At 47.5% G+C, this 13,764-nt stretch overlaps 1 protein-coding gene across 4 annotated transcripts in view; it reads right to left on the reverse strand.

The window, feature by feature from the left end:
- Window positions 1–250: 250 nt before the first annotated feature.
- nhsl3 (NHS like 3) overlaps window positions 251–13,764 on the reverse strand; it is a 33,206-nt gene continuing 19,692 nt past the window's right edge. For 2 of the 4 annotated variants that reach the window (XM_086171503.1, XM_086171505.1), the window contains exons 2-9: window positions 7,090–7,248; window positions 6,158–6,201; window positions 5,953–6,091; window positions 5,341–5,448; window positions 4,791–4,957; window positions 4,502–4,681; window positions 778–4,159; window positions 251–440 (exon numbers count right to left, since the gene is read on the reverse strand). In XM_086171503.1, coding sequence (XP_086027629.1) covers window positions 400–440; window positions 778–4,159; window positions 4,502–4,681; window positions 4,791–4,957; window positions 5,341–5,448; window positions 5,953–6,091; window positions 6,158–6,201; window positions 7,090–7,248 — 4,220 coding nt within the window. In that variant the 3' untranslated portion in view covers window positions 251–399. Of the gene's footprint in view, window positions 441–777; window positions 4,160–4,501; window positions 4,709–4,790; window positions 4,958–5,340; window positions 5,449–5,952; window positions 6,092–6,157; window positions 6,202–7,089; window positions 7,249–13,764 lie in introns of all 4 variants that reach the window. The other 2 variants (XM_086171502.1, XM_086171504.1) reach the window with 1 other exon arrangement.

Below are 13,764 nucleotides of genomic sequence, written 5' to 3' on the forward strand. Positions count from 1 at the left end.
TAAACCACTATACAGAAATGCTTTGCCAAGATATTTTCTCTGCAGCGACCACTACTGAATTCAACCTCCAGGAGGCAATCCGTCACAAGCTACATATTTACAGGTCAACCAATATACACCATTTCATCCCGAGGCTCCTTAATGACAGAGAAGCTATAAGCATAGAAAAATACTCCAGAATAAAGCTATCATAAGAAAGTGGGAGCTCTTCATTTTTTGCATAAATATCTAGAAGGCCATTACAGGCTAAGGCTTTTGGAGAAGTATTAACACGCAACACTCTGATGCTCGAGCGATGGTCTTGTTCATGTCGGTCTTTTTCCGATGCACCAACTTGCTTGGAGTCTTTGCTTGCTTGATGGGGCGCAGGGTCTGGTCACTGGCCAACGCGGAGCTCTTTCAAAACAGTGTCTCAATTGTGTCTGCGGTGACTCTCGTAGCTGTTAGCGGGACAGAGGAATATTGGAAAGACATTAAAGGGTGACTGCGAAAGTAACGGCACCACATGATACAAGTGTTTTGATTTAATTGCTGAAATATGTTCATGAGTTTGCATTACAGCTGCTTCCATTTGTGATGCTAGAAAAGAAAAGCTCTCTGGTTGGGCAGAGGCAAGGCAGCAGGATTTCACCTGTTTTTTGGTTAATCAGCAAAATACAGAAAGTGTACTTTGTGTAAACGCCACACGAACCGTATGAACCGAGTGCTCTACAAATACCGTCTGAGGAAAGAAGCTCTTTTACACATTTAACAACACAAATATGACATTGTTCTTACTTGTTGTCTCTGGAGGTGCGTTTTTTCTTGTATGCTGAGGCGACCCGGCGGTGTCCTTTGCATCGTCGGTGAACTCTGTCGTCTTTGCTGGACAAGCAGGACGACTCTGCGACACACAGATGCCGCTGTAGGCCGGTTTCCTGGCGACGGGCGGGGGAATCCTGTCCGGCTTCACCCCGCCGTTTGAGAGAGCGGTGGCATTGGATTGATCGGAAAACTGCATGAGCTCGGAAGCCAGGCTTTGCTTCAGACTCGCCTGAGCTTCAGAGGAAGAGGCGGCGGCGGTCTCGATAACAACCCTCTTTGTGCTCCTGGAGAAGATGAAACTTGCGGTAGATGCGGGGGATTTGTGTACGTCGAACTCCTCCTGCAGTTTCAATGACAGAGCCCCCGTGTCACCGAGATAGTTGTACGCGGGTGATTTTATTCCCAGTCGGCTCGGAAGACCTTCCTTTGAGGACATGGCGGCTGTCTTCATAAGAATGGCTTCCTGTAACCGCATGGAAGGGGTGGCTGGCGTCACAGATGTTTTCGCGATCTGAGGTGGAGATTTTAGAGAGAGAGATTTGCGGATGGGTTTTTGGGGTACATTTTGATGTACCGGACTTGAGGCTGGCCAGCTGTCAGCGACCGGAGCGCCCTCATCTGCCGCTTTGTCCTCCGAGGGCGCTTTCACTTGCTCTTCGGTCATGTTGACTGATCTCAGGCGAACCATCTGAAGTAATGAGGGGGTGACGAGAGGTATGTTAGCGTCCTCTTTCGGAATGGGTGCGTTTTTGTGGCGGGCCAGGAACTCCTTGCACCTGTGGTCTCGCTGTGCTACGCTCGGCTGCCTTCTGAAATGAACCCCGGCACTGAGGTTCTCCATCGGCAAAGGGGGTGCTGCTGGTGTGGCAATGACAGGAGGATGTTGGGTACTTATGGGATGGTCAGGGGGAGAATAAGCTTCACCTTTTAAAGTGTCCGGCTTTGGGGAATTGTCTTGCGAGGGATCAGTGGAATGGCTCTCTGCTCTGTTAACTGATGCATGCAGGACACTGGCTGAGAAAGACGAACTATCTTCCACAGCGGTGTCTTCTGAAACCAACGCGACACCGCCTCGTTCATCTCCCCGTGCCGCTTCTGCAGCAGCAGAGGCGGCCGGCAAATCCCGATTCTCTCGCAGGCTAGTGTCAGCTTCATTTGAGTTCCTTTTTTCCTCTGGAACTTCCTCTAGAGCCACAACGGGTTCGTCTGGAAATGCTTTTTCTGTGACACAACCGTGCGGCACATCTGGAACATTGTCTGCCATGACTGGTGAAGGCGGAGGAGGAAAGTCAATGTCGTCAGCCCCGTCAAAAACCGAGCCTCCTTCTACAGGAGGAGGAGGTGGTGGCCAGCAAGACTCGAGAGCTTGGGGCTCCTCCTGTACGCTCTGTAATTCCTCGGGTGGCATTGAGAGGGAGGAGGGAGGGGTCTTTCTTATGGGAGGAGGTGTGGGGTGGTAGGCGGGAGGAGGAGTGGGTGGTGGAGAGGCCTTGTTGACTTTGGCAGAGTCGACGGCGTGCGCCTCTATGAATTGGGCCTCGCCTACTGCCATCTTGCACTCTCCCTTGTCAGTCAAATCTGTGACTCCATTCTGGGAGGAATCGGAACTCTCATCCGGTGAAGGAGTGGCCACTGTGGCACTGCTACAAATTTGCGGGTTCTCCCCCGGTTCCTCGGGTGGAGCTGGAGCCACATGCTCTGATAGGGTCTTGGCGGTTCTTTCTGGGGTCTCTCTTGGTAGTATCGCCGGTTTTTTCATGACAGGCGGGGGATCTCTTTTTGGAGTGGTTTCTGCTTCCTTTACCACAACCCCTGAACTCGACACAGTCCCGTCTGAGACGGACGGGGTATCCTGTCTTGTGATTGGATGTCCCCCCTCCTCTTGATCCTGACGGACACCCTCAGGAAGGTTTGCTGACAGGGTCTTATTTGTTTCTGAAGCTACCGTATCCGTGGTCCGTTTCTCAGAGACACACTCCGACTCCTCAGGTGCATCGGTCAGCTGCGCTGCCTGCGTGACTTCACCGTCTTCGTTATGAGCGTCCTTGATCACCTTGCTTGCATTGGACAAAGGCCCGCACAGGAGCTCAAAGGTACTCCTGTTGTGAGCCCATGCCTCTGGAGGAGGCGGACATGGGGCTTTGACTTTGGGAGGAGGAGGGATGTTCAGCAGCTCTTCCACTGTCAGCGATGATTTGAGCTCTCTTGCAGCAGTAGTGCACGGAGAACCTTGAGGAAGCAAACTAACGTTTGACGTGGAAACATCTGGATTGACGAGTTCAGACGTACTAGATGATAGAGAAGTAAGCGAGGAAGAAGGAGAACCGGCAGAGGACGAGGCCCGAGACATCGATCTCTCCGGTTTAATGGGCCTCTTCTTCTGTCTGTCTGGGGAGGTTGGGCTGATCCCCTTGGGAGAGAGTGTTGGGGTGCCACTTTGACTGGAGTAACCGCTGGATGGGGACATGGTCCGTTCAAATTTCCCACTCTCAGAAGGCGTTTTCTGCGGGGAGGAACTGCTGATTTCTGCCTCTGTTCTCCTTCCAACCTCACAAGGAGGGGCCTGTGTGGGGCTTGAGGTGATGAAGGAGGTAGGCCCTGTGGAGTTTGACGGTGGGCTCGGGATCTTGCTTGTATCTGCGCTCACTGATTTGATCTCACCCTTCGTTACGATCCCTCCCGTAGTTGCGGCTGCCTGTCGGGGCGATGCACCATCGAGATCTAGAATGTCCACCTGAACCCTGGAGGTGCTCAAGATCTTATTGGTATGCAGGGAGTTTGTTCTCCTTGGAGGTGCCGGGGGCTGCTTGGTCTTCACGATGGAAAGACTACGAGTGCAATTCTGTTTGTTCTTTGTATCAACAGCAGCACCCGGCGACCCGCTGGACTCACCGGGACCTCCGCAGGTAACTACATTTTCCCCTTTAACGCCCCCATCAGACTCGGCCCGGCTCTCTCGCCCGCTCGGAGCCGCTCTCTGTGATTTCCCGTTGTGTGCGCTGCCCCTGGAGGAAATGGGGGAGCAATTCGAAACAACAGTCTTTGAGGACTGTGTCTCACTCCAGTTTGATCCAGAGGCAGACGTGGGCATCTTTTTGGCATTGTTGTGAGGATTGTCAGCAGGGGATCCGTCGCCGTCAGAGCGTCTTGATAACAAAGGACTGACCGATGAGTCCAATGATGCCAGGCTGCCTTTGCTCACTGTACGAACACTCCCTCCCTGGTTGACGCCGGTGCCGCGTGTCCGACTGGCGCCGCGCTCAATTTCGATGACGTCGACCGAAGCCGGCAACACTGCGTTGGGGATGATTGTAGACAGGTAGGTGGCCTGAGGAGATATGGACATCACTGGACCCTAGACGCACGACAAAAACAAACATCCGAGTTAAACCAATTTTGGGGGACGAAAGCAAATATTTGCGGTCGCCGGTTCATGGATCCGACAGAGATTGATTTGTCAACAGCGGAAACATGCAGGGGAATGCTTCTAAAATGACATAATCTGAATTTAAAGCGGAGCAGGATTACGTCTGCATTCCAACAAGAAAAAAACAAAGGGAAAAGACCAGATTTCTTTGGACACAATCTGTTTTCTTGCTCCTTTCAGGTATCATTGAGTTTTAGCAGCCATTAGAAGGGACAGTCTGTCTACTGAACAACGTAAAGGCACATTGTGTCGGACGTGCAATATTCTGACCTGGGCTTCAAGTAGGAAACTCAACATTGAGGGAGAGAAGGAAGAGCCGGTGGTCATGCCGGGTACGGCCAGCGATTTGGGCCTCGGAACAGACGAAGTGCAGAGAATGGAGCCAAAGCTCTGCTGGTCCTGGTACGCTGCCTGAAGATCCCTCCTCAACAGATGCTCATCTCCAGACGCCTGCGACGGAGATAGAAACCAGATTCTCTGAGAAAGGTATGAAAAATAAATGAGCATGCGAGATGGTTTAAGCCTTACTCGATCAACTAATTCCTTTCAGACAACGTACCTCTAGGTCAGACAGATGCACTCTCGCTCCCTCCTTGTTCACCACAGGGGTGCCTCCATCCACCGTAGGAATGATAACAACACCCGCTTGGCTGTCGGCCACCGGTCTGTCATGATCCGAGAGCTGGGAAGAAACCACCTGCTGGAAAGTGGAGTGCCTGTGCAATGCTGAAATGAGAGGGTAAGAATCAATGCGGCGGACATCGCAGCTATATATAGTGTCATCATTTCCGGCATGATAGCGGTGCAATGCCTCATGTGAGCACAAACGCCGAAATTAAAAACACAACAAGCGTGCATGCACACAGCCTTTCATGAAGACGGCGATGCTTTCCTCAAGACGCCGCCATCGTGAAGGAGCTGAATCTCACTTTGGTTCAAGCCAGAAAACTGGTTTTGTTCAATTTCAGTCTTGCTGCATCATCACTCTTTGCAAATCCAAAACAGCGCAACACTATTTATTTTCTCGGAGACTCGACAACTGTGGGGGATCAAACGCACGACTTGTAGTAAATAGGAAGCAGCACGTTCATGCACCGAGCCCAACGCACCAAGTTCTTTCTGGACCTGGTTGGGAATACCCATGATGGTGGTTCTTCTACTCCTTTTCCTGCTCTTATCTGGCCTTTTCACTGGATTCAGAGGCTTGAATGTCGAACCTGGAAGACAGTTGAAAAATCCCTTCTGAACATGAGGAGGGTTACTTCTGTGAGCATAAAAAAAGAAAACATTGCATGAGGCATTGAAATATCTCATTGAACATTTAAAAAAAAAAAAAAACTCTTTAAATTAGGATGAGGATAAAACGCTCTCGGAGTGTCACTCTCCTCCTTCCAGCTGGGATTGGAACAGGGAGCCAAAGCGCTGTCAGACCCTTAGAACTTTTCAAGAAAGCGAGATCTGTGCGTGCGTGTGTGTGTCTGCGCGCGCGTTCCTCTTTTCTTTTGATATCGCCTCGTGACTGCAGAGGCACCGAGCAGCTGGGATGAGACATGCATGTTAAGTACGTACACGCCTATAACGTGTCATAAAGCAGCAACCACAGGATGAAACCTCAAAGTGCTTTCACAAGTACTATGATTAGCTTCTCCTTCTTCCAGACAAAAGCAGACATTCCTGCTCCCTTTCGCTCTTTGAGAGGCACGAGCGATGTTCGAGTTTACCTTCGTGGGTGAGCACGGGTCTGTCCGACACAGCAGAGGCGACCGCTGTATCAGTATTGGTGGAGATCAATGTCGATTCCACCGAGCCCTCGTCTTCCTTGGAGGTGATCTCCTGCTCCGGGCGGAGGGTGTCTGTGGACTAAGACGACAGCACGCGTAAGATGACGCAAATAGAATTTCGGTTGTATTTGTATTGGAAACTTACAGCGACGCTCTCATTGTCGAGAAAGTTTGCCCCATTTCTGTGCTCTGTGTAAAAAGAAAAAGTAGACAAAAGTTCAGACGCCATCTGAATCCCCTCACCGTGCATTTATAAGCCTCGCACAAATGTTCACGTTGCGAGGGGGCGTAGGTGCCACGTCGAGCCAAAATCATTATTATGCATCTCAAATAAGAACCTTGTCCTGTGAGCGTTTCGGTGACAAGGACACATTTAAAATAATGCATGAGTTCTGATACTCACAATGCTTTATCTCTATTTTCCAGACTATTGAGCACACCTGAATGTTAAAATTAACAAATAAATGTGTACATATATAGGTCGCACTAGTCTATAAGCTGCAGCACTGGAAATGCTTTTGTTTCCCGAACAGTGCCTCTAACATGGCTGATGAAAAAGATTAATAGTGAATAACACAAGGAAAAGGCATATCATTTTGTATCCCCACTTTGTCTTCCTCCTGCACACTAAAACCGCTAAAGTCGTCTTCTTCGATGTCAAAATTAAATGGCCTCAGAATTTCACAGAAATTTCATTGGCTGGAGGTGATGAGGCTAAATGTTTTGTGGCGTGAAGCTCTTAAGCCCCTCAAAAAATCCATAAATTAACCGCACCATTGTTTAAGCCACAGTGTTCAAAGCGTGTGAAAAAAGTAGCGACTTATAGTCTGGAAATTACAGTAAGCTTTTGCCCAAGTTTACATAAAAGAGATCACTCTCAAAAATGGCGTTTCTTCCCTCTGGGCTCCGAGCCTTTGAAGAGTTGAAAAGAAGCACGATCAATCAGGTTGTCCCTCTTTTTTAAAAACACATATTCTGTGCTATTTTCTGCCGCTGTTTCTTTTCCTGCTAATATCACACAATATTGCAGCAGGAAATAATATAGAATTGTTGCCATAACAAGCTCTGAGTGTTTACCTTCCTGCTGTTGGATCTTGAGTCCCTCCTGGGCCTCGGTGTGCAGGTCCTCCAGGTACTGAGGCCTGCTGCCTTCAATGAACACATTCTCCTGGAAATGTTGTGAGGTGGTGTAGTGCACTGCCAACCTCTTCTGGTCTTCATTAGCCTTGGGGCCGGCTGTTGGGATGGAGGAACAAGAAGAAGGACTTTTTTTAGGAATAGTTTTTGGGAAAGCAAGAGGAAGCACATGTAATTAGTTTACAAAAAAAAAAAATCGACTTTTGAACCCGCATTTGAAGGACGGCGGTCGGTTACTTGATGCAAACAAGATGCCGGTTCACGTACTCTTGAACGAGTAGGTTCCCATCTTCCGTGTTCTCCGAGGAAGCAAACGTCAACGTTTAACCAAACAGACTCGACAGGTGTCTGTCAGACAAAACTTTTTATCAGCTTTACACTGAATCCTGTTCATTTCCACGTGGTTGACGCAGCAAACGCTTAAAGCCTCTCTGCCGGCAGACGTCCTTCCAGCCTGGCATGCTACTTAACATCAAACCGATGCCTACTTAATCTGGAGCATCCATCTCCTTTACTAGTTTCTGGGGGATTAGATAATCTGGAGTGATTGGACACCCTGCTGCTTCATGGGCACTCGAGCAGGCTCTTCCTTCAGGACACATTTACCAAACACTAACACTCCTGTTAAAAAAACATCACATTGGTTGTGATCAGTAAAGAATCCAGGCCAAATGCACAACCACATGTAAAAGATTCACCTGCTTAAGATGGATCAGGCTTCAGTTTGGCTGTACAGTCATGACTATAAAGTAATTTACACAGAAGCAGTCTGTCTCCAACGACGACAATGACGTGCACTCGTGCATATTCTTTCTTCCAAACAAGAGCATCCACTTTCTGTCCTTTGTCATTTTTCGCATGATGGTTCTCCATGTTGCTTGGTTAGGTAGCATTGTATATTCGCGTGGACGCATACACACTTCTATTGTATGTGGAGTAACAGGAGCTCCTGCCTCTATCTTTGCGCACTCACACACACACACACACACACACACACACACACACACACACACACACACACACACACACACACACACAACACACAGTGAGGGAGACAAAAAATAGTGTCATGCTGTGGAAGCATTTGGCCCTGGACTGGGAGGGGCCGCTTTTCTTCACCTGTTGGCAGGTAATGTGCTACAACCTAACATGGCCAGAAACAGAGAGACAAGCCTCCTGTTGGGATTTGCCCGACCCCTGCAGAAGGTTAAGGGCTTTAGTTGATTAAGGCGATCGCCATAAAATTCAGTAAAGCCGTTGATCTCATTAGAGACGACCCCCAGATTGCCTTCAGCGGTTTCCCGGGCGTGTCAGTTGTAAAAACACAGACCGGCACTAGGAAAACAGCAATTATCAAAATCCTCAGCTTGAACCCAACTATTTACATCCATCCCCATCACGGCAGCCTCGGCAGACCAGGTCAGTTAAGAGCCGGGTCTGCAAAGTTAAGAGCATTATTGCGGAGTCGAAGCATCGGCCCGTCAAACTCCTCTCCTCCGTGTGACTCAGCACTCACCCTTCTTTTTGAAGACAGCGAGCAGAGAGTGAAGGCGCTTCCTCAAGTAGACCACCATGCCTACACCTTTCCCATGACGGATCCCCCCCGAAAAAAAATGCAGGCTTCAATATTCGCAACACGATCGTGTCTTTGCAAAGGAGTTCCGGGTGCTGTGAGCGTGGAGGACGGAGCATAAAGAAATAAAAAAGCAGATCGGATGGCCGTGTCGGAGAATTCCTCTGCGTCCTCAGGGTCCGTCTGTCTCAAGAAGGACAAGAGCACAATAAAACCTGCTTTCGGGCAGGCAGCCTGTCCCAGCTGCCTTATCCCTGAGTGTGATGCCCTCCTACCCTCCCCCTCCGCCCTGCTCTCCCTCCCCATCTTTTTTCTCTGCCTCTAACCCCAGCTCCATTGCAATGCCCTCTCTATTGTCGGTGACTGAAGGCCGACCCCCGTCAGCAAAACCGCCGTCAAAGTTTGTCTTTAAGAGGCAGCTCCCTCCTCCCCACCCCCCGGCACGCAATCAACACACACGTGTGAGTTCATTTGCAAGCACACGCACTTTGGTTGATGTATTTTTTAATATGGTTCAAAGATTGAAAGGACAACACGAGATTAAGAGAAATGGATTTTTAAAGAAAAGTTAATTTAGCGCTCTGATTTAGTTATTACTTTGCTTTATTTCTTGTTTTCTCCCTTAGTTGCTTTAATAATGGATGAAGCTACACTGATAAATATTGATTTTTTTCCCGTATATCTGCCTGTCAGTAGAATTAGAAGCACCAATTTTAATGAAACTCTTTGTGCCCTTGTAGTTGGGTAATTTATTTCTGTCACTTAATGGACGCCCTCAGCGTCATTCAGCTGTCTTGTTATAGTAACGCTTCACTGGTATTATTTGACATTAGAGGTTGCATCCCTGCAGTGAAAAGCAAAACAAACAGTTCCACATTTTGCAAGCTATATCGTCCTCTGTGTCACCGCCCCCTCCCTCAGATCTTCTATGCCTGTTGTTTTCTGTCTGTCCTATAGCCTTCCAGCCACAGAGGTCTAATTTTGAGTTATAAATAGCCGACACGGCCTCAGCTCATCATAACTGTGTGACTGGATAAGTCTGTGAGCGCTGTCTGCTAGTTTATGACAAACGGCAGAGGACAAGAAATAATACATCGCTTTGAAAATTAAATAGTCAAATAAAATGATAGGTATGACCAGGGGTACAACCGGTATGGTTTATCTTGGGATTATTTCTGCAAAATAGAAGCATTTTTCCATCTGAATGGATACTTTCCTCCACTTAAGTGGCACAGCGGGGGGGCTCCAGCTGGCCTCCACACCCAGACCAGCTGGAGGGATTGGCGGAGGGTACCTTAATCTGTAAACCCACCATCCCGACATCCCCCGGCATTTCATCGGACGGAGCGGCATCCAATGCGAGCTTCTCCTTTTCCTCCGAAGAAAGTAACCCCCCCACAAGACCAGCGTGCCCAGCCTGGAGAGCTGGTTGAGGTTCAGGGCGTTGAAGACCTTCAGAAGCTTTGAACACTGGGACTCATGCCAGAGGATTATCAGCGCCAGTTGCTTAACCTGCTGATCTCTTTACCTCGCACTCCATCCCCGACGGTGACCTTCAGCACCTTCGTCTCGGATCGCTTTCAACCGTTTTCGGAAAACGAAACTTGTCTCACCTCATGGTCGCGCTAGAGCCACAAGAATTCCCCTGGTGACGTTGCTCGTAAACTCCTAATCCACATTTGTGCAAGTCAGCTAAACATTATGGAGAACAGGGGATTTGTTTTGCCTCAGTGTGGCCAAACACTTGCTCTCTGCAAAAAAGGAATCTGAAGCAAATCCCATCCCCTTTGGTTTGGGCCAGTGTTCGGGGTCTCCGCTGCACCTTGTGTATCCCCCGTTGTTCAACAACACCCCTCATATCAATATTCATTAGAGGGACTAAAGAGACGCCATCTGGTCCTCAGAGGAGAGGCCAGAGGGGTGGCAGAGCTTGAATGCTTTTGAGTCGGTCCAAAAAAAAAAAAAAAAAAAAAAAAAATCCAAACCATTCCAACGCAAAATGAAAAACACCTTGTGGATTGGCACGGGCCGGGTAACATACGCTAACTTTGCTTTGATTCTGATTTCCTGTGCTCACATTTTACCCACAAGGAGCACACCAAACTTCTTACTGTCTATGACATGGAACCTTGTTCACACCGGCTTACGTGCAACTTAAAAGGGTGATCTAAAAGTATTTTCAGTTGATATCCAAAGCAAAATTGTAAACAAGGCAGACACACGTGCTTGATAAAGTCAGTGAACAACAAAAGAGAAACCAGGCTCATTTTGTGAGAGGTAATCGAGGATGATCTGAAACCGCACTAACCAGCCTTTTGATTTATGAGCAATATTCAAAGAAAATCACTAAAAAACAGGCCTGGAGAAGTGGTACAAGGCCAAAAGAATTCTACCAGAGTTTAAATCTCTCAACAGGAGGCTCACAGCAGTGAATGCTGTCCAGTTGATACAAAAAAAAAAAAAAAAAAAAAAAAAAAAAAGGTGATTTGCAATCTGTTTCGAGGTCACAGTCGTAGATAACCCCAGCATTCACAGCAGCTCGACGGTCTTGATATCCTTCATGAGGCTGGAGGAGTTGCTGGGATAATGATGAACATCTACTATCAGTCTGACTTCATTAGCAATAGGTTTTGAGAGGCCGGCAGGTCAGCACGTTTGGAGAACTTAATGGGCACTCCAGGAATTCAGCCAGGGCGGGAAAACTATGGCCCAGGGGCCACATCAGGCCCGTCGATCTCTTTAATCCGGCCCACCAAAGATTGGTACAGGAGTCATACTTGATGTGAATGATTGGATCAATGAATGTGGAAGCTCAAATAGGAGATTATTTCATTTTTTGGGCTATTTGAGAATTTTCCTGGGCTGAATGACACAGATTGATTTTGAGATTTAGCCTTTACTATGGACATAATGACACATGAATGAGCTGGACGTGAAGCTACAAGGGAACAAACGGTTTCTGCGTGAAATGCGCGCAAACGTCAGAGACTTCAAAACCAAGCCGGTTTGATTTTCAAAGCAAATGTCGGACGAGTCTGATGTGTACATTTCACAAATGCTTGTGGTGACCCGGCCAGTCTTTCAAATTTTAAAAGTCAATGCGGCCCCTGAGCCAAAAAGTTTGCCCACCCCTGGATTAATCCTTGAGGACGGCCACGTGTGAGGACACATTAGGCCATTGACAAATAAAATTGTCTATTTGATAGATACGGAGGCGTCCTGTCCGGGGTCACTCCAAAGACGCCCGCCCAGTCCTCAGGTATTTCTAACAGCGTGATTGATGGGTTCAAATGCTGTGAACTCGAGAGCAGGACCCAAAGTCTGCAGCTATAAATAATCCTCACAAGATCCAGAGTGATGCTTGCAGAGATTGTTGTGGAGCACTTACTAACTTAAGTCCGTGTCAGTTTCTCGAGAATGAAACATGTTTATTTTCGAGGTTTATTGGACACCGATTTAAGATCAGGTTTAAGCCGGCTGCATAACAGACTCACTTTTGATTCTGAGTTGGTGTTTTGTTACTGAAATGCCTTAAAAAAAGAAGACGTGAGTGCATTTTGAATCATCTCTGCTTTGTTTAGAACTGGGACCTGGTGTTGCAACTCTGTACCAAATAAAGTCAAAAATATTTTCAAAGAATCACACCGTTTTCACAACGAAGGTCGGTCGCGAGACTAATTAAAACCCTCGGCTTCGTGATTATCCTTTTCCTTGCGCACCCCAGCAAGGGAGGCAGTTAAATAAGAATATATTTGGCTCTTGTAAAAGCCTCCAGACACCACAAATGCAGTGCTCACTGCAAACAGCCACCCTTTGAGAACCAATGACATTCTTTTGACTTTAGCACCTTTTGCACAACCACTGCAGGGATCCGTCGGCTGCAAAACGACAACAAAAATGACTTCCCAAAAAAAGCTAGACGTATTCGTGTTACTTGAGTGGACGTATGAGTTGCTTTGTCACACTGCCGTTGAGACGGTATGACGGTAAAAAAACGTCTCCCGGTGGACGGACAGAGCCCCGTCTCTGACGTTAACCCTCACTTATTGGGAAATGTAATATTGTATCATTGACCGCGTGGTGAGTATTAGCTCATTTCTTGTCCTCGCCTCACCCTCTCATCCGCCGTGGAGAAGTGAATCAGATTGTAGCTGCTCCGCCGTCTTTGTCACCAGCTCTGCTGGAAAGCAGCCTCTCTGTATGCACGTTAATGTGCGTGCACATGTATTCAGAAGAAAAGCAGTGGACAGGAACAGACGTGAGGGATTGTGTGGTATTTATAAACCACACACACTTGTGTTAAAAACAAATAAATCTTAATTTCATTTTCCGACGACTATTTAGTTGGATTTTTTTTTAACTTTACTTATCTTAGTATGTCAATTAATGTGCACTTTTTCTCCTTTTTTTGATGTCTTTCCAGGTACCATTAACAACAGGCGATGCCTGTAATTACCAGCAGGTGTCAGATGTCTAAAAAAAAAAAAAAACTTAAATATTTCCCTCCCTTGCTCCAGTCCAGCTTCAGCTCCATTTAACCTTTCAGATACACATACCTCTAAAATAGTTTTAATTGCGTTCTCTTTAGGTCACGTTAAACATTTTGTATTTAGATCTCAATTTTCTCTTTTTGGTTCATGAGGCCAGCCACTCGAGGTGCACCGTTAGACTTGAATCCCCCCCTCGCTACATGACCTCACACTTCTAAGAAGTCTAAATCAGCATAATTGACACCAAAATACCAAACAGGTCAGGCGTTTGGCAGCACAGCGTTATTAATGAAAACAAGGAAGAAGAAGTTTACTGGCCAAGAGACCGGGATCCAACTCTTAAAAATAGAAGAATTGAAACACATGTTCATGCTCTTGACTGGATTAAATGGTATAATTTAAGGTCCTGAGAAAGTCAAGGGGGGTGGGAAGCTCTGTGCTGTTACAAGCACTGCTCGGTTAAGCTGAAGTAAAAGTAAACAAATAAAGAAGTACATGGTTTGATACCAAGAAAGGACGCCATGGCGTCGGATCACTTGCAGCGGCAGAAAA

Source organism: Fistularia commersonii, chromosome 24, assembly GCF_037954325.1.
Source record: "Fistularia commersonii isolate RoL2024-O1a breed Wild chromosome 24, RoL_Fcom_v1.0, whole genome shotgun sequence".
Classification (NCBI taxonomy): Eukaryota; Metazoa; Chordata; class Actinopteri; order Syngnathiformes; family Fistulariidae; genus Fistularia; species Fistularia commersonii.